We start from the raw sequence: 23,559 nt of genomic DNA on the forward strand, positions 1-23,559 counted from the left end.
TCCCCTGGAGAAGGAAATAGCAACCCACTCCAGTAATCTTGTCTGGAGAATCTCCTGGCCAGAGAAGCCTGGCAGGTTATAGTCAATGGGGTCGCAAGAGTTGGACACGATCTAGTGAATAAACCACCACCATCAATAAGTTATACTGTGTGTGTATCTAGTGTTTTTGTGTGTATGTGTATCTGTGTCTGATGATCAGTTTCCTTCATATATACTGGCCTCTGATGTTGAATTGAAATAATTATAGTTATTATGATCATATCAAAAGGAGTTTAGTAAGCATTGTTTATTATGACAATGTAGAGCATGGGTTAAGGATGTGGAGGAAAAAAATCCAATCACGCTTCTGTTATTTATTATCTGGTTGATCTTAGACAGGATTCTTAAGTTCTCTATGCTTCATATTTCTTAATGTGAGAAATAAGCATAAAATGAGGGTAGCAATCATCTCATAAGTTCGGGTTAAGAATTAAAAAACAAATGCCTACAAAATACCTGAGAGTAAAGTAAGTGTTCAGGAAGTTTACAGTAATAAGATTTCTATTATTACTGTCATTATTAACATGATTTTCTGAGATTGTTTCTCATCTGCAAAACTAATGAAATAATAACATCCACACAGGTTGCTACCATGCCATGCATATGGAAATCAACCATTCAGTTCAGTTCAGTTCAGTCACTCAGTCGTGTCCAACTGTTTGCGACCCCATGAATTGCAGCACGCCAGGCCTCCTGTCCATCAACAACTCCCGGAGTTCACGCAAACTCAGGCCCATCGAGTCTGTGATGCCATACAACCATCTTGTCCTCTGTCGTCCCCTTTTCCTCCTGACCCCAATCCCTCCCAGCATCAGAGTCTTTTCCAATGAGTCAACCCTTTTCATGAGGTGGCCAAAGTACTGGAGTTTCAGCTTTAGCATCATTCCTTCCAAAGAACATCCAGGGCTGATCTCCTTTAGCATAGACTGGTTGGATCTCCTTGCAGTCCAAGGGACTCTCAAGAGTCTTCTCCAACACCACAATTCAAACCATTAAAAGTATGTAATTAGCTATTAAAAAGCTGTTGGATTTATTTATTTTTTATTACTTTTAAATTTTTATTTATTTATTTTTACTTTACAATATTGTATTGGTTTCGCCATACATCAACATGAATCCGCCACAGGTGTACATATGTTCCCCATCCTGAAGCCCTAAGTGATGCATGCTTGCCCAGTTGTGAATGAGTTCAGACTCTTTGTGACACTATAGACAGTAGTCCACCAAACTCCTCTGTCCAAGGGATCCTCCAGGCAAGAATACTAGAGTGGGTTGTCATGCCCTGCTCCAGGGGATCTCCCTGACTCCGGGATCGAACACGAGTCTAGATGCATCTCCTGTATTGCAGGCAGAATCTTTACCACTGAACCACAAGAGAAGCCCGGATTTGGGCGATATCCTTTATTAAATGTATTGCAGTAGTTCCTGTATCCTTTCGTTACTTTCCCATGAGCAATACCCTGTTATACTTTGTCAACAATTACAACTAATCTGTTGCCAGGGGTTCTTTTCTCTGGTTTCTATCTCCAAAATGAACCTCAAGCCACTTCATTCAAGACATACAAACACCTTTACTAGAGTTATACCCAAGAAACCCTCTTTTTGAATCCCTCTCTATCTTACACTCATATTCTCAATTACTTGTGCTGTCTTCCCATTTCCTAACAGTAAAAGTGAAATTCCTTAGCTTTGAATTCACAGACTTTGCATGCGTTTTCTATCCTTCTTTTCAGTCTTCGTTGCCACTGTACATGAAATCTACTGAATCACATTAGGTTGTGAGCTATCTCACATGGTTAAGGGCCTAGAGATCATCTCCTGCTTCTGTCTGCATAGGGGTTTGCATGTCTATATATTAAAAATCACCTTCACCCAGGAGAGAATTTGAACAATCTTCAAAAGATCAGAAATTTTTTTCTATCTTAAAAATATTATTAAAATTCAGAACTCAATAGAATCTAAGTATTTATTATTTCTTACATTGACACTTAATTTAAGGTTGAGCTAATAAATTGCGACTTTTTTCAGGTAACATAATTAATAATAATATAAGATACATGGATAATGCAAACAACGTGACGGAGTTTATTCTACTGGGACTCTCACAGAATCCAAAGATGCAGAAAATCATATTTGTTGTCTTTTTGGTTGTCTACATCGTCTCTATGGTAGGAAATGTGTTCACAATGGTCACCATCATCACCAGCCCATTATTGGGGTACCCCATGTACTATTTCTTGGCCCATCTCTCATTCATTGATGCCTGCTATTCCTGTGTCAGTACCCCTAAAGTGGTAATAGATTCCTTCTATGAAAAGAAAACCAGCCCTTTCAACGAATGCATGACCCAAGTCTTTGGGGAACATATATTTGGAGGTGCTGATGTCATCCTGCTCACTGTGATGGCCTATGACCGCTATGTGGCCATCTGTAAGCCCTTGCACTATACGACCATCATGAATCGGCGTCTGTGTGGGCTGCTAGTGGGAGTGGCATGGGTGGGGGGCATTATTCATTCAACCATACAGCTCCTCTTCATCATCAGTTTACCCTTCTGTGGCCCTAACGTCATAGACCACTTTATGTGTGATTTGAACCCTTTGCTCTATCTTGCCTGCACTGACACTCACATTCTAGGATTCTTTGTTCCTGCCAACACTGGTTTAATCTGTCTTTCAAACTTTCTCCTCTTGATCGGCTCCTATGTGATCATTCTGCGCTCCCTAAGGGCCCATAGCTTACAGGCTAGACGTAAGGCCCTCTCCACCTGTGTCTCCCACATCACAGCAGTTATCCTGTTCCTTGTGCCCTGCTTATTTGTGTACCTGAGACCAACAGTTACTTTACCTGTTGATAAAGCAGTTTCTGTATTCTACACTATGATAACTCCCATGTTAAATCCTTTAATCTATACTTTGAGAAATGACCAGATAAAAAGTGCCATTAGGAAACTGTGCAGTAGGAAAGTGATTTCAGGTGATGCATAAAATGTGCCTGGAACCCAGCATTCATTCAACTTAAATAAAATCCAAAGGACATTACTGCTGACCTCAGCCAAGAATACCTATGAGATAAAAATAAAACTGCAAATGATTGATTCTACAAGGAGAGGAGAATAAATGGAGGCAAGGAAAGAGAGGAAAAATATAGCCTTGGGCTACTGTTTGCATATTTGAAAAGCTCTTCCAAAGTAGAGTCTAGTTTTACTGGCTCCATCATTGTATAAGGATTCATAATCTTTCATCATAATAAAAGAAAGTAAAATAAATATTAAGATTCAGTGATACTCAGCAGTAAGCTTTTTAACAATATGGAAAGGTAGGCACTACTATCATCCCCATTTTGCATGTTGGAAAACAAGCAGTAAAGTGTTTTTTCCCAAACAGTAACATTGAAGAACCAGTAACTAGAAAGTAACTGACCTCTCTAACCATGTTATTAATGGTTGTGATATATATAGCCAGGAGATGATGATAGAAGTGTAGCAAAATTATAACAGTTACTATTTATTAATACAGGGATTGTTCTGAACTATTTGTGTATCTTTCTGTCCATATACATACAAATGTACATACATATATGTATATATTTATACTAAGCAACTGAACTGAACTGAATTGAACTGACATCATTCTGCTTACCGTGATGGCATATGACCACTATGTGGCCATTTGTAAGCCCTTGCATTATACTACTATCATGAACTGGCAGGTTTGTGGCCTTTTAGTAGGAGTGTCATGGGTGGGAAGATTTCTTCATGCAACCATACAGATTATTTTCAACAAATTACCCTTCTGTGGCCCTAATGTCATACATCACTTTATGTGTGATCTGAACCCTTTGCTTGATCTTGCCTGCACTGATACCAACACTCTGGGCTCTTTGTTGCTGCCAACCGTGGGTTTATCTGTCTGGTAAACTTTCTCCTCTTGATTGGTTCATATGCAGTCATTCTGCACTCTTTAAATGCCAGGAGCTACCATGGGAGATCCCACCCATGACAAGGTCATGTGGAAGAGATCTGACGAGCAAGGTGGATCAGAACTCGAGGGACTCCCTGGATCTGCTCGAGCATCTACCCGAAAACCAGAATCTGTCGTCTTACTATTTTGTGCCTTTCACCAACTCTTCTGACATTAACAGGGAGCAATCCCCGACCAGTTGACTCTGGAAAAAGTCAACTTAGGGCTTTAGTTAATAAGTCTCTTGGGCATGATAGGTGTGTTTCAATTCAAACACCTCTGATGATTTTCTAGCTTGCCTGACAGGTTTATCCAGACTCTTGCAGCTATGCATGTGATTGTTCACAGCCTCCCAACCTTGAGAGACATGGGAAGCCTAAAACATTCTAAAAATGTAGAGCCTTTCAAAGAGTTAAAAACTATTAGAGTAGTGCTGTTGTAAGATTTCATTGTTGAGCCGATGCTTGCTGCTAAGTTCCCATATCCCTCATCCATTGTGCACCTGGGAGTGCATTAGTTAATATAGTTGGAATGTAAGAAAAACAAGGAGTAGCCTTGAAATTAACCATATCAGACCTTTGAGCTAATTGGTCCTTTCTATGTTGTAACTCACTGCACCTTTGCTCTGTGAGAATGTAACTCTGTTTAGCACTTTCCAAGGCTGACATAGATTAGAAATATAAAGAAAAAACACTTCAAGGGAAAATAAGTTTTCTGGTTGAGCAGCCTTTATGAAAAAAGGGTCATAAAATGTCCACAGGCCTCCAAGGCCAGAAGATAATGTACACAACATTGTTTATGGGAAAGGTATGCAGAAAAAATCCTGGTTTCAATAAAGACAAAACAGATGTAATGTTTGGGCTGACTCTGTATGACTTTACATCTTTCATTTCCCTCTATGTACAAGCCAAGGTATAAAAGTTCCTTTTGAAAGTAAAGTTATGGGCTTCGCTCACCGAAGCTTGGTCTCCCCGTGTCATTCTTTTTTCCTTTTCTCTCCTTTTCTCTCTCTGTTCTTCTTTCAGGATGACTCCTTGGGGCACAGGGGCTCTCTGAGTTCACTTTTTTGCCTGGGCTTCTAAGACCCGATTGGGAAGGCGCCCTGTGTCTTCACCGGGGAGGGGGCGTCCTGCGTCCTCACCCCACCGAGAGGGCGCCTGAGGCCTCTGTGAACAGAGCAAGTTCTGTGCCAGGAGCTTTATTGGCTTTCTGTGTAAACCAAGGAAGATCAAGCCTCTGTTCTCTCCGCTTTGCTATCCTTTCGCCTATGCCATCATCCTGAGGGTATCCCTGGATCCTGCTGGGGCTGGACCCTGGCACTTAAAAACCCAGAGTTTGGAAGCTCAGCAAAAAGCTTTCTCAACCTGTGTCTCCCATATCGCAGCCGTTGTATTTTTCTTTTTACTCTGCATATTTGAGTACCTGAGACCAGCAACTGGTTTACCCATTGATAAAGCAGTTGCTATATTCTACACTATGATAATGCCCATGTTAAATCCCTTAATCTATACCTTGAGAAATGACCAGATGGAAAATGCCATTAGAAAATTGTGTAGTAGGAAAGTGATTTCAGGTGATCAATAAGATGTGTGAGAAACCCAACATTCATTCAACTGATGCAAGGATCAAAAGGATATTTTTTGTAACTTAGGCTAAGAATACCTGTGAGACTATACCAGTTACCATTTATTGAGACAGGTATTGTGAGTGACTATATATCCATCTTTCTGTCTATATACATATATATGATATTTTTATATAAATTGGCATATATACATTAGTTATATATACAATAGTATAGACAGATAGATAGATAGATAGGCACACACCTTTTTTATTATGCATGGTAGCAGTTTAGTCACTAAGTCATGTCCGACTCTTGCAACCCCATGAACTTTAGCCCGCCAGGCTCCTCTGTCCATGGGATTCTCCAGTCAAGAATACTGGAGTGGATTGCCATTTCCTTCTCCAGGGTATCTTCTCCACCCAGGGATGAACCCACATCTCTTGCATTGGCAGGCAGATTCTTTACCACTGAGCCACCTGAGAAGCCCATACGTGTTCATTACATATAACTAAATTCTTTTTTTTATTAAATACTCTACAAATTTGTACACATTATTGTTGGTGGTAATTGACAATAACACTATGGTATGAAACTACTTTAGAATGTAAAACAAAACACCAATACAGTATACTAACGCATGTATATGGAATTTAGAAAGATGGTAACGACAACCCTGTATGTGAGACAGCAAAAGAGACATAAATGTATAGAACAGTCTTTTGGACTCTGTGGTAGAGGGAGGGAGGGGGGTGATTTGGGAGAAAGGCATTAAAACATGTATAATATCATATAAAAGAAATAATATGAATTTAAAAAAGGTAAATGACAAGTATTACATTATTTATAAATTTTCTTTGAACATTAAGTATCATTCTCCATTGTTCATATCACAAACTTAGGGTCAGAAAGCCATCAGTAAGAGTTGTGATTTCAATAAAAGAAAAACAAGCCAGGGGACCTTCCTGGCTTGGGGATTGAACCCAAGTCTTTTGAATAGCAGGCACCTTCTTTACCACCTGAACCAGCAGGGAACCCCAGATAGAAATCTAGAGAGTGAAAGTGAAGGTCATGCAGTCATGCCTGACTCTTTGTGACTCCATGGACTATACAGGCAATGGAATTCTCCAGTCAAGAATACTAGATTGGGTAGCTGTTCCCTTCTCCAGGGGATCTTCCCAACCCAGGGATCAAACCCCAGTCTCCTACATTGCAGGCAGATTCTTTACCAGCTGAACCACAAGGGAAGCCCAAGAATACTGGAGTGGGTAGCCTATCTCTTCTCCAGCAGATCTTTCTAACCCAGGAATTAAAGCAGTGTCACCTGCATTGCAGGTAGCTTCCTTACCAACTGAGCTACCTGGGAAGCTCAGATAGAGAAATATAGAAGATTTTAGCAAGCAGGCTCTAGGCTTTTTATGTTTTGTATAATTAGCTTTAAATATAATTTATATGTGGAATCTAAGAAAAACAGCAACAACAGAAAAAGGAAAGTAAAACTCATAAAAGCAGAAAGTAGAAAAGTAGTTGCCCAGGGTTGTGGGTGGGGAGAATAGTGAGAGATTAGTAAAAGGATATATAGTTTCAGCTATAAAATGAATAAGGTCTAAAGATTTAAGTAAAATATGGTGACTATAGTTTTAAACATGATGATTGTAATGTATAAAAATATTTGCATGCAGAATAAGAAGCAGCTTAGAAAATAACTAATTGTAAGAAAAGAAAGAAGCTTCAAGAAAGTCTGAACACAACAGCAAAATTTTTTGCAGTTGGAAGAAAATAAATATCTTTATCAAAGTATATCGTGTCTTGCCCATTCTTAAGATTTAGGTGTAGTTGTGGTGAATGAAGTTAAATCATAATACATGCTATAAATTTACCATATAAATTGTAATGAAAGTTAAGGAATTCAGGGAACATAAAATGTTAATAATACTTGAGAATCCAATCAGAAAGAACTTGCGCATGTGGAGTAGTGTGCTGTTGGCCGACCCTGGGGATATTCAGTGCATGGAGCCAGTATACTGGGGAGAGGAAGCAGGGGCTACCAAGTGTCTTCCTTCCCCCTAAGAAAAAAGTGAAGTCAAGGAACATTCTTGCTTTCCAGGCTAATACATAGTTAACTACAGAGAGTTTCCATTTCCATTCAAGAGCCTGAATACAACCTCTAACAAGTCACATGGCCCAACATCTCTGGGCAAGGAACTTCAATTTTCTATAACCCTAAAAGCAAAAGCAGCTACTAGAATCATATATGGTGGCTCAGACGGTAAAACCGTCTGTCTACAATGTGGGAGACCTGGGTTCGATTCCTGGGTCAGGAAGATCCCCTGGAGAAGGAATTGGCAACCCACTCCAGTACTCTTGCCTGGAAAATCCCAAGGATGGAGGAGCCTGGTAGGCTACAGTCCATGAGGTCGCAAAGAGTCGGATACAACTGAGCAACTTCACTACTACACTACAGAACCACATATAGAATACAAAGCCAATACATCATAAACATGTCTCACTAACATAAGATTTTGGCTTCATGGTCACCATAATACACGTGCCACAGTACACTCCCTCAGGACCATTTGCATGTGAAAACATTCTAAGTACTATTGGTCTAATATATGAACTGGACAGGAATATGGAACCCCCAAATATAAGAAAAATTCTCTATCCTCCTCTGATGTATTTATCTGCTAGTCCTATTTACCTGTGGCTGACCCCTTTTCAAACTATAGCATATTTGTAGTAAAGGTACCATCAGTTCAGTTCTGTTGCTCAATCGTGTCTGGCTCTGCGACCCCGTGGACTACAGCATGCGAGGCTTCCCTGTCCATCACTAACTCCCAGAGCTTGCTCAAACTCATGTCCACTGAGTTGGTGATGTTATAACCTGTACAATAAGTTCTGTGAAGTAAAATAAATTGTTCTGTGTATTTTCATGTGAAGCACTCATCTAATAGGTGTTTAATAAATTCAAAATGTTTTGTAAAACTGATAATTTAGTTCAGAGAAAGAAATATTACTTTGAAATGATGATTACTTTGTACAGTATTATTCATAATAACTAACTAATGGAGAAAAACTGTGTTGACCCTGGCTTAATAAAAGAATAAATTTGTGCATATATATGTACAGTGGAATATTATTCATCTGTGAGAAATAAGAAAACCTGCCATTTGTAACAACATGGGTAGATGTTGAGGGCATTATGCTAAATAAAATAGGTCAGAAAGAAAAAGGAAAATGCTCCTTGCAGGACATTTTGTCCTGTCCCAAGGCAATGCCAAAGAATGTTCAAACTACCGCACAATTGCACTCATCTCACACGATAGTAAAGTAATGCTCAAAATTCTCCAAGCCAGGCTTCAACACTATGTGAACTGTGAAATTCCTGATGTTCAAGCTGGTTTTAGAAAAGGTAGAGGAACCAGAGATCAAATTGCCAACATCTGCTGGGTCATGGAAAAAGCAAGAGAGTTCCCCAAAAACATCTCTTTCTGCTTTATTGACTATGCCAAAGCCTTTGACTGTGTGGATCACAATAAACTGTGGAAAATTCTGAAAGAGATGGGAATACCAGACCACCTGACCTGCCTCTTGAGAAATCTGTATGCAGGTAAGGAAGCAACAGTTAGAACTTGACATGGAACAACAGACTGGTTCCAAATAGGAAAAGGAGTACGTCAAGGCTGTCTATTGTCATCCTGTTTATTTAACTTATATGCAGAGTACATCATGAGAAATGCTGGACTGGAAGAAACATAAGCTGGAATCAAGATTGCAGGGAGAAATATCAATAACCCCAGATAGGCAGATGATACCACTTTTATGGCAGAAAGTGAAGAGGAACTAAAAAGCCTCTTGATGAAAGTGAAAGTGGAGAGTGAAAAAGTTGGCTTAAAGCTCAACATTCAGAAAACGAAGATCATGGCATCCGGTCCCATCACTTCATGGGAAATAGATGGGGAAACAGTGGAAACAGTGTCAGACTTTATCTTTTTGGGCTCCAAAATCACTGCAGATGGTGACTGCAGCCATGAAATTAAAAGACGCTTACTCCTCGGAAGGAAAATTATGACCAACCTAGATAGCATATTAAAAAGCAGAGACATTACTTTGCCAACACAGGTTCGTCTAGTCAAGGCTATGGTTTTTCCTGTGGTCATGTATGGATGTGAGAGTTGGACTGTGAAGAAGGCTGAGCACTGAAGAATTGATGGTTTTGAACTGTGGTGTTGGAGAAGACTCTTGAGAGTCCCTTGGACTGCAAGGAGATCCAACCAGTTCATTCTGAAAGAGATTAGCCCTGGGATTTCTTTGGAAGGAATGATGCTAAAGCTGAAACTCCAGTACTTCGGCCACCTCATGTGAAGAGTTGACTCACTGGAAAAGACTCTGATGCTGGGAGGGATTGGGGGCAGGAGGAGAAGGGGACAGCAGAGGATGAGATGGTTGGATGGCATCACTGACTCAATGGACGTGAGTCTGAGTGAACTGAGTGATGGACAGGGAGTCCTGGCGTGCTGTGATTCATGGGGTCGCTTAGAGTCGGACACGACTGAGCGACTGAACTGAACTGAAGTATCTGTAAGATAGCTACAGTAAGTCCCCTGCATGCAAATGAGTTCCATTCTGAGAGTGTATTTTTAAATTTAACTTTGTTCATAAGGTCAACAAGTTAGCTGAGGTACCCAACTAACACAATCAGCTATATGGTATTATTGTGTAATAGGTTTAATATACTTTCTCACAAATAACACATAAAACACACACACAACAACAACAACAAGGAAAGTACTTTTAATCTTATAGTACCTTGAAAAGTACATTAGGACAGTATGACAGGAGGGAGAGTGGATGGGAGATAGTACAGCTGAAGGATCTTTAGCAATCAAAGATGGAAGACAAGCTTTAATTTCACTCATGCTTTACATAACTGGACATACAAACACATGTTCACATCTTTGAAAGGTCGCAACTTGATGGTTTGTATGTAGAGGGCTTACTATATTTGGTCCAGGCCAAACAGTCCTCAATATTTGGTCTTGTCCAAAACCATTTGCCATGGACCAAATTGTTCATGGACATTTTTGAGAGAACCAAATTTCAAGGAACTTTTAGTGTGGGCCAGATGTCTTATGTTCAGTTTGGACAGTACCAAATGTCTGGTAACCCCAATACCTGAATGTATCACTTATATGTGTTATTTGGGAAAAAAAATCAAACTCATATGTGCATAAGTTAAAGAAGTGGTTATCAGTGGGTGATGTAAGAAACAGGGAGAAATTGGTAAAAGATGATAACATTTCAGCTATAAAATGAATAAGGTCTAAGGATTTAACATAAATTATGGTAAAATTTTCTGAGAGCAAAACTTAAATGTTCTCACCAAATAAAAAGAGAGAGAAATATATAAGACAATGGATGTGTAATTAGTTAGATGGGGATGTTTTCCCAACAAACTAACAAATCTTTAGAAATCTCTAAAGGACATGATGTTATGCCATAAAAATAGTTCTCTCTCTGATGTTGAAGAAAACACTAGACTAGTATAGAAGTGTCTAAACTAATCCTCTCAGTGGATGTCTAGAAATAGCTACAAGGATGAAGAAAATGGTGAAGGATAAGAAGATGGTGACTGAATTGGAATTCACATAGAACTCCACCACTCGCAGCTAGTTTTGGCCTCCAATCTTTCCTTTGAATTTCTTCTAAGACTTCTAAAATTTATTCTAGTCTGGTACTTTATGGCAATAGGGGCCTTCAGAAGTGTGCCTTTTAAAATTAGTGTTCATTAGTTGTTGAAGGAATTCTTCTAATGAATGTTTATAATAGTGGATTTTTAAATTAAACAAATTGCTATGTAAATGAATAGAATTTCATTTACAAACATTAATGTGTTTTAAGCATCCTGTTTTCAGATTTGCATGTCAGGCATCTATTTGGCAGGTGTTTTCAAAGATGTTAAGCTATGCTTTGTGCTACAGCCTGGAAAGTGAATTCTAGAAAGAACATCCAATGAATAGGTAACTAATATTAGTTAAATATTTATTTTTTGGGCTTAGTATATAATATTGTTATATTTTTGCCAATAAAATCTTGTAGACCTTTGAGAAAATAAAACAAATTATAATAAAAAATATTATTTTTGCTTGTTTGTTTTCTCATGGCAGAAGATGGGATTTCCTTTCTATGTCTCTAGAGGTTTTGTCATTGGCTGTGACACAAGACAGATTAACAAGAGAAAAAAACACAAATCTTAATTCATGACTAAGGAGGTGTCAGAAATGAGATCTAAGAAGTGGCCATAGAAGGCAGGGAGAAATAAATAATACATTTGTGATACTTCCTTACTGCATAAAGTAAAAAGACATTATACGGGGTTATGAGCTTGCTAGATTCCATTCCTTCCAATAGACACATGGGGATTTCTGTTAAAATTTTAGTCTTTCTGACATTTTTGTTCAGTTACTCAGTCGTGTCCGACTCTTTGCAACCCTGTAGACTGCAGCATGCCAGGCTTCCCTGTCCTTGACCAACTCCCGGAGTTTTCTCAAACTCATAGGCATTGAGTCACTGATGCCATCCAACCATCTCATCCTCTGTCATCCCCTTCTCCTCCTGCCTTCCACATTTCCCAGCATCAGGGTCTTTCTGACATTTCTTACATTCTTGTTAATGCATGATTATTAATGACACAAGTAAAATTCCAAGTTGTATAAAAATTGTGTACATAGTCAAATAAGAAGATAATCTTTTAATTCAATAACTGTTCATTAACCTCTTAATTTGCATGGATGCATTGCTAAAAAAGAGACATATACAAAAATAAAGATATAACATATAAGCTTCTGTCTTAGTCAAACTGGAAAAACACAGTTCATAAGAAAAAACACTAGGATGGAGTATAGAACTATTTGAAATAGAGTGAATACACAGTTGATAGCAACAAAAAGCGGGACAAGAATTAGAAATACTTCTGATCTATTGATAGATCTACAACATCTTTTGAATAAGAAAATGAGCATGAATTATTTGTAAGACAGGGACATTAAAACATAAGGGTGAAGGCATTATAACTAGAGATACAGAGATAAAGTCCTATGAATGAGATTTAGTGTATGTTTGGAGAACAGAGAGAGGTCCAAACAAACTGGGTGAAAGTATCCAAGCAAAGGGAAATATCAGAAGAAAATGGAGGTAAGACAAAAATGCCAGCCATGAGTCAATGTTATGCCATATACCCTGCTAAAACTTCAATTGTATTAGCTGAAGGAATATTACTTCTTTGTGGAGTGCAAATAATACTCATTTCATAGATATTTGAAGAGAGAGGATGCATATAATTAAAGCAAATTGCTAAGACTCAGAGACAGTAGTCACACAGGTCTACCTGCATGCATGCATGCTAAGTCACTTCTGTCATGTCTAACTCTTTGCAACCCTATAGACTGAGTCTGCCAGGCTCCTCTGTCCATGGGATTCTTCAGGCAAGAATATTGGAGTGGGTTGCCATGTTCCCTTTAGGGGATCTTCCCAATGCAGAGATTGAACCCAAGTCTCCTGCAGCTCCCGCATTGCAGGTGGATTTTTTTTTTTTTTTAATCTCTGAGCCACCAGGGAAGCCCAGGTCTACCTGACCCCAAGCCTATTAATGGAACAGTGCACTTTATATTGCTGTAACAATGGCACCCCACTCCAGTACTCTTGCCTGGAAAATCCCATGGATGGAAGAGCCTGGTAGGCTGCAGTCCATAGGGTCGCTAAGAGTCGGACGACTGAGCGACTTCACTTTCACTTTTCACTTTCATGCATTGGAGGAGGAAATGGCAACCCACTCCAGTGTTCTTGCCTGGAGAATCCCAGGGACGGGGGAGCCTGGTGGGCAGTCGTCTCTGGGGTCGCAAAGAGTCAGACATGACTGAAGCGACTTAGCAGCAATGACTTCTTATTTATTTTTTAATTGTAGGATGATTGCTTTGCAATGTTTAATTGGCTTCTGCAATACATCAACATGAATCATTCATGTTGTTGTTGTAATTGTTGTTCAGTAGATAAGTACTTTCTCACTCTTTGTGACCCATGGAGTGCAGCATGACAGGTTTCCCTGTCCTTTACTGTGTCCCAGAGTTTGCTCAAACTCATGAACTTTGAGTCCACGATGCCACTCAACCATCTCATCATCTGTCACCCCCTTTTCCTCCTACCTTCAATCTTTCCCAGCATCAGGGTCTTTTCCAATGAGTCGGCTCTTCTCATCAGGTGGCCAAAGTGATGAAACTTCATCTTCAGCATCAGTCCTTCCAAAGAATATCCAAGGTTGAGTTCCTTTAGGATTGACTGATTTGATCTTCTTGCTGTCCATAGGACTCTCAAGAGTCCTCTCCAGCACCACTGTTTAAAACCATCAATTCTTCAGTGCTCAGTTTTCTTTATGATACAACTCTAACATCTGTACATGACTACTGGAAAAACCATAGCTTTGACTATATGGTCCTTTGTTGGCATAGTGATGTCTCTGTTTTCTAATGTGCTGTCTAAGTTTGTCTTTTAATTTCATGGCTTCAGTCACAGCCCACATGACTTTGAAGCCCAAGAACGTAAAATCTGTCACTCTTTCCAATTTCCTCCTGTCTATTTTCCATGAAGTGATGGGACTGGATGCCACAATCTACATTTTTTGAATGTTGAGTTATGAGCCAGCTTTTTCACTCTTCTCTTTTACCCTCATAAGAGGCTCTTTTGTTCCTCTTTGCTTTCTGCCATTAGGGTGGTATCATGTGCATATCTGAGTTTATTAATATTTCTCCTGCCAAACTTAACTCCATCTTGTGATTCATCCATCTTGGCATTTCACATGATGTACTCTGTTAAATAAACAGAGTGACAATATACAGACTTAACATACTCCATTTCCCAATTCTGAACCAGTCTATTGTTCCATGTCTGATTCCAACTATTAGTTCTTGTCCTGAATACAAGTTTCTTACGAGACAAGTAAAGTGGTTTGGTAGTCCCATCTCTTTGAGAAATTTTAACAGTTTTTTATGATCCACACAGTCTAAGGCTTTAACATAATTAATGAAGCAGACATAATTTTTTTTAATTGCCCATTCTGTTTCTTCAAAGGTGTTCTTGCCCACAGTAGTAGATATAATGGTTATCTGATTTAAATTTGTCCATTCCTGTCCATTTTAGTTCACTAATTCCTAGAATGTTGATGCTCACTCTTGCCATCTTCTGTTTGATCACGTTCAATTTACCTTGATTCATGGACCTAATAGTCCAGGTTCCTATGCAGTACTGTTCTTTACAGTATCAATCTTTACTTTCACCATGAGATGCATTAATAATTGGGTGTATACATATGTCCCTTCTCTCTTGAATCATCCTCCTACCCGCCACCCCTTCCCACCCCTCTAACTTGTCACAGAAACTGGGTTGAGCTCCCTACATTATATAGAAAATTCCCACTGCCTACTGTTTTACTCATGGGCATGCTTATGCTTCAGTGATACTCTCCCAATTCATCCCACCCTCTCCTTCCTCTGTTGTGTCCACGTGTCTGTTCTCTATGTCTGTGTCTATATCTGTGCCCGGTAAGTAGTTTCATCGTCACCATGTTTCTGGATTTCATATATGTGTGTTAATATATGATATCTGATTTCTCTTTTTGACTTATTTCACTCGGCATAACAGACTCAAGGTTCATTTGCCTCACTAGACCAAAATTTGTTCTCTTTTATTTTTTATCTCTGAGTAATATTCCATTACATATATGTACCACAATTTTTGTATCCATTCATCTGTCAATGGACATCTAAGTTGATTCCATATCCTGGCTATTGTAGTGCTGCAATGAATACTGTGGTACATGGGTCTTTTAAAATTGTGGTTTTCTTAGGATATATGCCCAGAAGTGGGTTTTCTAAGTCATATATTAGCTTTATTCTTAGATTTTTAAGAAATCTCCACACTGTTCTCCACAGTGGCTTATAAATTTGCATTCCCACCAGATGTGCAAGAGGGTATCCTTTTCTCCACATTCTCTCCAGCATCCATTGCTTGTAGATTTTTTGATGATGGTCATTCTGACTAGTGTGAGGTGATATTGCATTGCAATTTTGGAGTCCATTTTTCTAATAATAAGCAATGTTTTCTCCTATTCTGAGTAAGCTCAAACATGGACAAATTTGAGAAGGTATTTGATTTCAAAAAGTGAGAAAGTTGGATTCTATTTCAAGGAAAATTGGGTTCCAGTCATTTTTTGGAGAAAGTTGTGATATGATCAGAGATGTGCTTCAGAAAGACATTTATGCATACCTCAAATCCATGTGATTGCACTCAGAATTAGTTGGACCCTTTAAAGTGCAGATTTCAGTATAAATAACAGTGACTAGCATCTTTGGTCCAACTTCTCCAAAAACTTATATAGTTTTCCTATTTATTTAAATTAATAAATATCCTGTGGGCACTGACCAGAAGTGCAATGAGTATCACCTTACTCACTTTAATTCTGAATGTACTACTTTAGACTATACCTTCCTCATGGCGATTTTCATCTCCATGTTTCTCAGGGTGTAGATGAGAGGGTTCAACATGGGGACACAGTGTAAAGCACAGACATTTCCTTATCCTTATTTTCACTACCTGCAGGTAGAACATAAATGTAGATACAAGGAACAAAAAACAAGCTACAACCATTACGTGAGAACTACAGGTTGAGAGAGCTTTTTTTCACATGGCAGAGGAGTATGATCTAAGATTATATAATATGATTATATTAGAAACTAATAGGACAAGAAAAACAAGGACCACCACCATCCCTGAATTTGCAATCATTAAGATATTAACAACATGAATATCTTCGCACATTAGTTTCAAAAGTGGCTTCACATCACATAGGTAGTGATCTATCTGATTAGGACCACAGAAAGGTAAACTGAGTACTACCAGCAGCAGAGCAATAGAATGCCAAAAACCCACAGCCCAGGGCAGGACGATCAACATGTCACACCTCTGTCTGTTCATGACCACCATGTAGTGCAGGAGCTTGACGATGGTGACATAGCAGTCAAAAGCCATGGACACCAAGATGGCTTAGTGGATACACCCACCAGAAAGTGGGCAGTGAAGAGTTGGGTCATACAGCTGTTATAGGAAATATTTCTTCATGCTGCAGCTAAGTGCTTGATTAGCTTGGGGACCACCATGGAGGTGTAGCTGACATCCATGAGGGAGAGGTGCCAGAGAAGGTAGTACATCGATTGTTGCATTAGATGGCTGCAGGTGATGGTGAGCATGATGATAAAACTCCCCATTAAGACAGTCAGGTAACAGAGCAGGAACAAGAAAAATAGCAGTAGCTCTACTTTCTTATTACACCACAGTCCCATGAAAACAAATTCTGTGACATTGTTCTGATTTTCCGTGAGGTTCAGGTGAGTTCAAAACACACAAGAGAAATTTACTTCATCTGAAATGATGCAGAACATAATATATCTTTAATGGCACTTTCTAAGTTTTGAAGTATTTAAACATGAATAAAAATGTAGTTTATGCAGGATTTATTCCAGATACAATCTTGTAAATCCTTTTAGATTAATGGTGTTATTATATTTAAAGAGGTATTTAGTAAAAGCCTGTCTTATGCCTGAAACTTTTGTAAACATTTCAAATGCGTTTAACTCATGCTTGAAAGTAAAGTGAAAGTGAAGTTGCTCAGTTGTGTCCAACTCTTTGCAACCCCGTGGACTGTAGCCCACCAGGCTCCTCTGTCCATGGGATTCTCCAGGCAAGAATACTGGAGTGGGTTGCCATTGCCTTCTCCAGGGGATATTCCCGACACCAGGGATCGAACCCAGGTCTCCTGCATTGCAGGCAGACGCTTTAACCTCTGAGCCACCAGGGAAGCCCATGTTTAGTTATTACTAATAATTATTACTCTGATATTCATTTTACATATGGATAAACCAAAAAATGGGGAATCAATTAATTCTACAGGCTTCCCTGGTGGCTCAGATGGTAAAGAATCTGCATACAATGCGGGAGACCTGGGTTCGATCCCTGGGTTGGGAAGATCCCCTGGAGGAGGACATGGCAATCCACTCCAATATTCTTGCCTGGAGAATCCCCATGGACAGAGGAGCCTGGCGGGATGTAGTCCATGGAGTTGCAAGGAGTCAGACATGACTGAGTGGCTAAACACAGCACAGGACAGTTAATTCTACAAAATAATTAAGATAATTAAATAGCAACCTAATATATGAACCTGCATTTGATGCCATTTTCCATGCTCAAAACAGCTATGCTACCTCATCTACTGATCCAATAAATGTACTACCAGGTCTTTCCCATCTCCATACAGAATATGGGGTTTTATGCCATCTATGCCATTTACCTGTAAAACTTTAGGTAAGTCCCTTCCCTCCTCTATGGTACACAAAATTTTTGGATAAAGTCTAAATTATAGGTGAAAATTACAAATGCCCATTGGAAGCAAACATTTATTTTTGAAATATAAACAAAACAAGGTTCTTAATTATGGCAGGCATAGTCTTAATCATTTTTTAACAGTTTCAATGACTCTCCTTCTTTGCACCATGGACATACAGAAAATGAATTTGAGGCAAAATTAGTGGGTGTCTAAATATAGGAAGAGAAGTTATTATTAAATAAAGTGTTCTCCTTTTATTAATCATTCTAAATAATATTTTACAGGTCACTATTGTAACACAAGAAACACTTCGGAAACTTGGTTGTTATCTGTAGACATATTGAATAACTCAATGTGATTAATAGATGATCTGCTTATTGAAATACACATTTTGAATAGTGCCACCACTTTGATGCAATATAACTAGGAGCAGATACTGAATATAGTAGAACTGTCATCTTTTACTCATAATCCGATGTCTCCCAGTGAAAATATATTTTACCTAAAGGACTTTTAATTTCAATACATTATTTTAATGGTATAAGTGGGGAACAATATGAACCATTAAAGAGATGACTCATCTAATGATTACGAAGATGAGGATCCAGGCTTCACAGGTGGCCCTAGTGATAAAGAACCCACCTGCCAATGCAGGAGACATGATACGTGGGTTTGACTCCTAGTTTGGGAAAATCTCCTGGAGTAGGAAATGGCAACTCACTCCAGCATTTTTGCACAGAAAATCCCATGGACAGAGGAGCCTGGCAGGCTACAGTCCGTGGAATTGCAAAGAGTCAAACATGCCTGAGCTACTGAGCATGCACATCAAGGCTCTTGTATCCTGCTGTAAGCAGTTCATTTTCTCTAAGCCTCCTTCTTCAACTACTAAGTGGAACTAATAATGCTGAGCAGCAGTAGATTGAATTTACTATGATCAAAGATTTTTGTAAAAATAAAATGCTGTTCAAACTCCCAATTATTTTTTCAACATTTACCTAAATTATTTTTCTCAATTAAGTGACATGCACACACACACATATAAATATGTCTCTCTTTTCTCTCTCTCTCTTTATATATATCTATATATCTATATATATATATATATATATATATATCACAGGTAAACATTGTTATGCTTATATATATATATGCTTCTAAATATAGAATATATATATTCTATATATATATATATAACAATTTATATATATATATATATATATATATATATATATATATATATATATATATGCTTTCCTGGTGGCTCAGAGGTTAAAGTGTCTGCCTGCAGTGTGGGAGACCTGGGTTTGACCCTTGGGTTGGGAAGATCCCCTGGAGAAGAAAATGGCAATATATATAAACAATGCTTACCTGTGAGATTTTAAATTTTTTTGAAGTACTATAGTTCTTTAGACTAGTTCCTTTTATTTGTCTGTGAGTGTGCTATGAAACAGCAAATAAATATGGAATACCTCTTAAGTTCCTGTGAATCTTCCATCAAAAGTAATTTAGAAAAATATAGATAATTTAGGGATATCTTCAATTCGATTACAAGGTACAAAAGGACCAGAGGGAAAAACTCCCTCATGCACTGTGCAGCAGCCAATGGGTTTGTAGTCGTAATTGTAAATAAAGCCAATAAAATTATGGTGAGTATATATACATAGGTTTGAAGGTTACTTTTTTAATTTATCTCTTGGTGGTTATTGGACTAATGATGCAACACTTCTCTAATGCTATAACACTGAAAATGTTATGGATACTTTTACTTTTTCATCTCTCTCCTCTCCTAGAATATTTCCTCCAAGACTTGTCACTATTTATCACAATACATAATATATATTTAACAAATGTTTCATTCTTAATTATCCAATTTACACATTTTTTTCTGTTACTGTATTACCTAGTATTAGGGTGTTGGCTATGGTTTTTCCTGTGGTCATGTATGGATGTAAGAGTTGGACTGTGAAGAAGGTTGAGTGCCAAAGAATTGATGCTTTTGAATTATAGTTTTGGAGAAGACTCTTGAGAGTCCCTTGTACTGCAAGGAGATCCAACCAGTCCATTCTGAAGGAGATCAGCCCTGGGATTACTTTGGAGGGAATGATGCTGAAGCTGAAACTCTAATACTTTGGCCACCTTATGCGAAGAGTTGACTCATTAGAAAATACTCTGATGCTGGGAGGGATTGGGGGCAGGAGGAGAAGGGGACGACAGAGGATGAGATGGCATCACTGACTCGATGGACGTGAATCTGAGTGAACTCCGGGAGGTGGTGATGGACAGGGAGGCCCAACGTGCTGTGATTTATGGGGTTGCAAAGAGACCGACATGACTGAGCGACTGAACTGAACTGAACTGAACTGAGGGTGTTGGTTAGAAATGGGAAAAGCCACAATGATTAATCATTTCCCCCTCCCCCCCACCTTTTTTTTTTAATTCGTTTGGCTTGGTTTTGTCCTTTCTTTCCTTGGGTGAAAGAGAGAGAGAAATGACCCCAGAAAGTAAAGTAACACGTTGACTAAATTCTAGTCCTTACTTTATAGTAGATAATCCCTATGGGTCTATGCAAGTTTACTACAAAGGCTAATCTTGTTATATATGATGTCTCACTTTTAAAAAATTGCTTATTTCCACACAACCCTCCCAGCACAGCCAAAAAAACCCCAAATAACTCCCAAGACAAAGAGCACAGGCGGTGACCTGAAATACATGCACATAAACCCTGTGCAGAAGGCAGGCACGGAGAGTGGAAACAAGTCCACACTAGCCCCATGAAGCAAAGGGCAGGTCTGGGGAGCCAGAACAAGTGCGCAGGAGCCCCACAGCAAAGAAGGTGAGCTTAGTGGGCTGAGACAAGTGCACACGAGCCCCACAGCAAAGAGGGCGGACCTAGGGAACTGAGACAAGTGCACACAAGCCCCAAGGCACAGAGGGTGAACTTAGGGGGCGGGGGGAAGCTGACACAAGTCACTCAGATGCAGAGGAATCCACACAAGCATCTACCTAGCAAGTTTCGGCCAGCAGGGCAGGGCAGGACAGAGGAACAGAAGCACAGGCAAGGATCCCAGGGACAGGTAGGGGCTGGCAGCACTGCAGATATGCTGAGAGGGTCACTTTGAAGCAGCTGTGGAAATAGACATGCCTAGCACTGTGAAGTGGTTTGCCATTTCCTTCTCCAGTGGACCACATTCTGTCAGACTTTTCAGTCTTGGGTGGCCTCACGTGGCATGGCTTAGTTTCATTGAGTTAGACAAGGCTGTGGTCCGTGTGATCAGATTGGCTAGTTGTCTGTGATTGTAGTTTCAGTCTGTCTGCCTTCTCATGCCCTCTCTCAGTGCCTACCCTTTTACTTGGGTTTCTTTTATCTTGGACATGTGGTATCTCTTCACAGCCACCATTCCTGACCTTGGAAGTAAGACAATGCCAAAGAAAGCTCAAACTACTGCACATCTGCACTCATTTCACAGGCTAGTAAAGTAATGCTCAAAATTCTCCAAGCCAGGCTTCAGCAATACATGAACCGTGAACTTTCAGATGTTCAAGCTGGTTTTAGAAAAAGCAGAGGAAGCAGAGATCAAATTGCCAACATTCACTGGGTCATGGAAAAAGCAAGAGAGTTCCCAAAAAACATCTCTTTCTGCTTTATTGACTATGCCAAAGCCTTTGACTGTGTGGATCACAATAAACTGTGGAAAATTCTGAAAGAGATGGGAATACCAGACCACCTGACCAGCCTCTTGAGAAACCTGTATGCAGGTCAGGAAGCAACAGTTAGAACTGGACATGGAACAACAGACTGGTTCCAAATAGGAAAAGGAGTATGTCAAGGCTGTATATTGTCACCCTGCTTATTTAACTTACTTCCCTGGTGGCTCAGACAGTAAAGCATCAGAGTATTTATATATAGAGTACATCATGAAAAACGCTGGGCTGGAAGAAGCACAAGCTGGAATCAAGATTGCTGGGAGAAATATCAATAACCTCAGATATGCAGATGACACCACCCTTATGGCAGAAAGTGAAGAGGAACTAAAGAGCTTCTTGATGAAAGTGAAAGAGGAGAGTGAAAAAGTTGGCTTGAAGCTCAACATTCAGAAAACGAAGATCATGGCATCTGGTCCCATCACTTCATGGGAAATAGATGGCGAAACAGTGTCAGACTTTATTTTTTTGGGCTCCAAAATCACTGCAGTTGGTGACTGCAACCATGAAGTTAAAAGACCCTTACTCCTTGGAAGAAAAGTTATGACAAACTTAGATAGCATATTAAAAAGCAGAGACATTACTTTGCCAACAAAGGTCCATCTAGTCAAGGCTATGGTTTTTCCAGTGGTAATGTATGGATGTGAGAGTTGGACTATAAAGAAAGCTGAACACTGAAGAATGGATGGTTTTGAACTGTGGTGTTGGAGAAGACTCTTGAGAGTCCCTTGGATTGCAAGGAGATCCAACCAGTCCATCCTAAAGGAGATCAGTCCTGGGTGTTTATTGGAAGGACTGATGCTGAAGCTGAAACTTCAATACTTTGGCCACCTGATGCAAAGAGCTGACTCATTTGAAAAGACCCTGATGCTAGGAAAGATTGAGGGCAGGAGGAGAAGGTGATGACAGAGGATGAGATGGCTGGATGGCATCACCGACTCAATGGACATAGGTTTGGGTGGACTTCAGGAGTTGGTGATGGACAGGGAGGCCTGGAGTGCTGCACTTCATGGGGCTGCAAGGAGTCGGACACGACTGAGTGACTGAACTGAACATCACAAAAGCTAGAATGACTGCCCAAAGATATACTGAAAACATAGACACTGCAAAACCTACTACTCGACACTGCACTGCCGTTCAGAAAGAGGAGACCCAGCTCCTTCAACCAGAACACAGGCACAAGCTCCCCCAACCAGGAAAATATCACAGGACTCTAACCCAACCCCCTCCACAGTGGCAGACTCCGCAACCAAGAGCTACGTCTTGAGAACTTTAATTTTTTTTTTCTTTCTCTCCACACTGTTTATTCCCCAACATATTTCAACCATTACATTAACTTTTTGTGGTGCTGTGGAGTTTTCCTGTTTGTTTTCCTTGTTAAAAAATATAATAATTATTAATTTTAAGATTTATTTTTATTTTTTTCTTATACATCACACATTTTTTCCCCCTATATATTTCTACCTCCATATTAGCCTTTTGCAGTGCTGTGGAGTTTTGCTTTTTGTGTTTCTTGTCAAAAAAGAAGAAAAACAAAAAAATTAACTTTAAATGTTTTTTTTCTCTTTATCAGTTTTTTTTCTTTCATTTTTCTTGATTTTTTTTAAAAATTTTATTTTTGATATATTCAACTGCTTTTCTTACAGTTCTTTTCTGGCTGTAGTTATTCCTGAATATATATAAATCTTATCCACATATGTCTATTTATCTTTGCTTTTCTAATTTTTATTTTTTTAATCCTCTTCTTCACCCCCACCTTTTCTCTTTCCCCTCCACTCTTCTTTTTCTTGTTCTCTCTTTTTTAATTCTCCCTTTTTTTCCTTCACTCTTTCTTATTTCACCAAGTAAGTTAAACTGTTGAG

At 39.2% G+C, this 23,559-nt stretch overlaps 1 protein-coding gene and 2 pseudogenes across 1 annotated transcript; 2 read left to right on the plus strand and 1 right to left on the minus strand.

Annotated features, from left to right (window-relative positions):
- The first annotated feature begins 2,096 nt into the window (after window positions 1–2,096).
- On the plus strand, window positions 2,097–3,026 carry LOC102283492 (olfactory receptor 4C46). The gene has a single exon (XM_005898638.2). The coding sequence runs from the start codon at window positions 2,097–2,099 to the stop codon at window positions 3,024–3,026; it is 930 nt and encodes a 309-aa protein (XP_005898700.2).
- A 634-nt stretch (window positions 3,027–3,660) lies between these two features.
- Window positions 3,661–5,585, plus strand: LOC102283208 (olfactory receptor 4C46-like; annotated as a pseudogene).
- A 10,509-nt stretch (window positions 5,586–16,094) lies between these two features.
- On the minus strand, window positions 16,095–23,167 carry LOC138990924 (olfactory receptor 4P4-like; annotated as a pseudogene).
- Window positions 23,168–23,559: the final 392 nt, after the last annotated feature.

This window comes from Bos mutus, chromosome 15, assembly GCF_027580195.1.
Source record: "Bos mutus isolate GX-2022 chromosome 15, NWIPB_WYAK_1.1, whole genome shotgun sequence".
Taxonomy (NCBI): domain Eukaryota; kingdom Metazoa; phylum Chordata; class Mammalia; order Artiodactyla; family Bovidae; genus Bos; species Bos mutus.

Bases quoted from the DNA above. Each gene is read 5' to 3' on its own strand.
- LOC102283492 (XM_005898638.2), top strand. From the start codon at position 2,097: ATGGATAATGCAAACAACGTGACGGAGTTTATTCTACTGGGACTCTCA.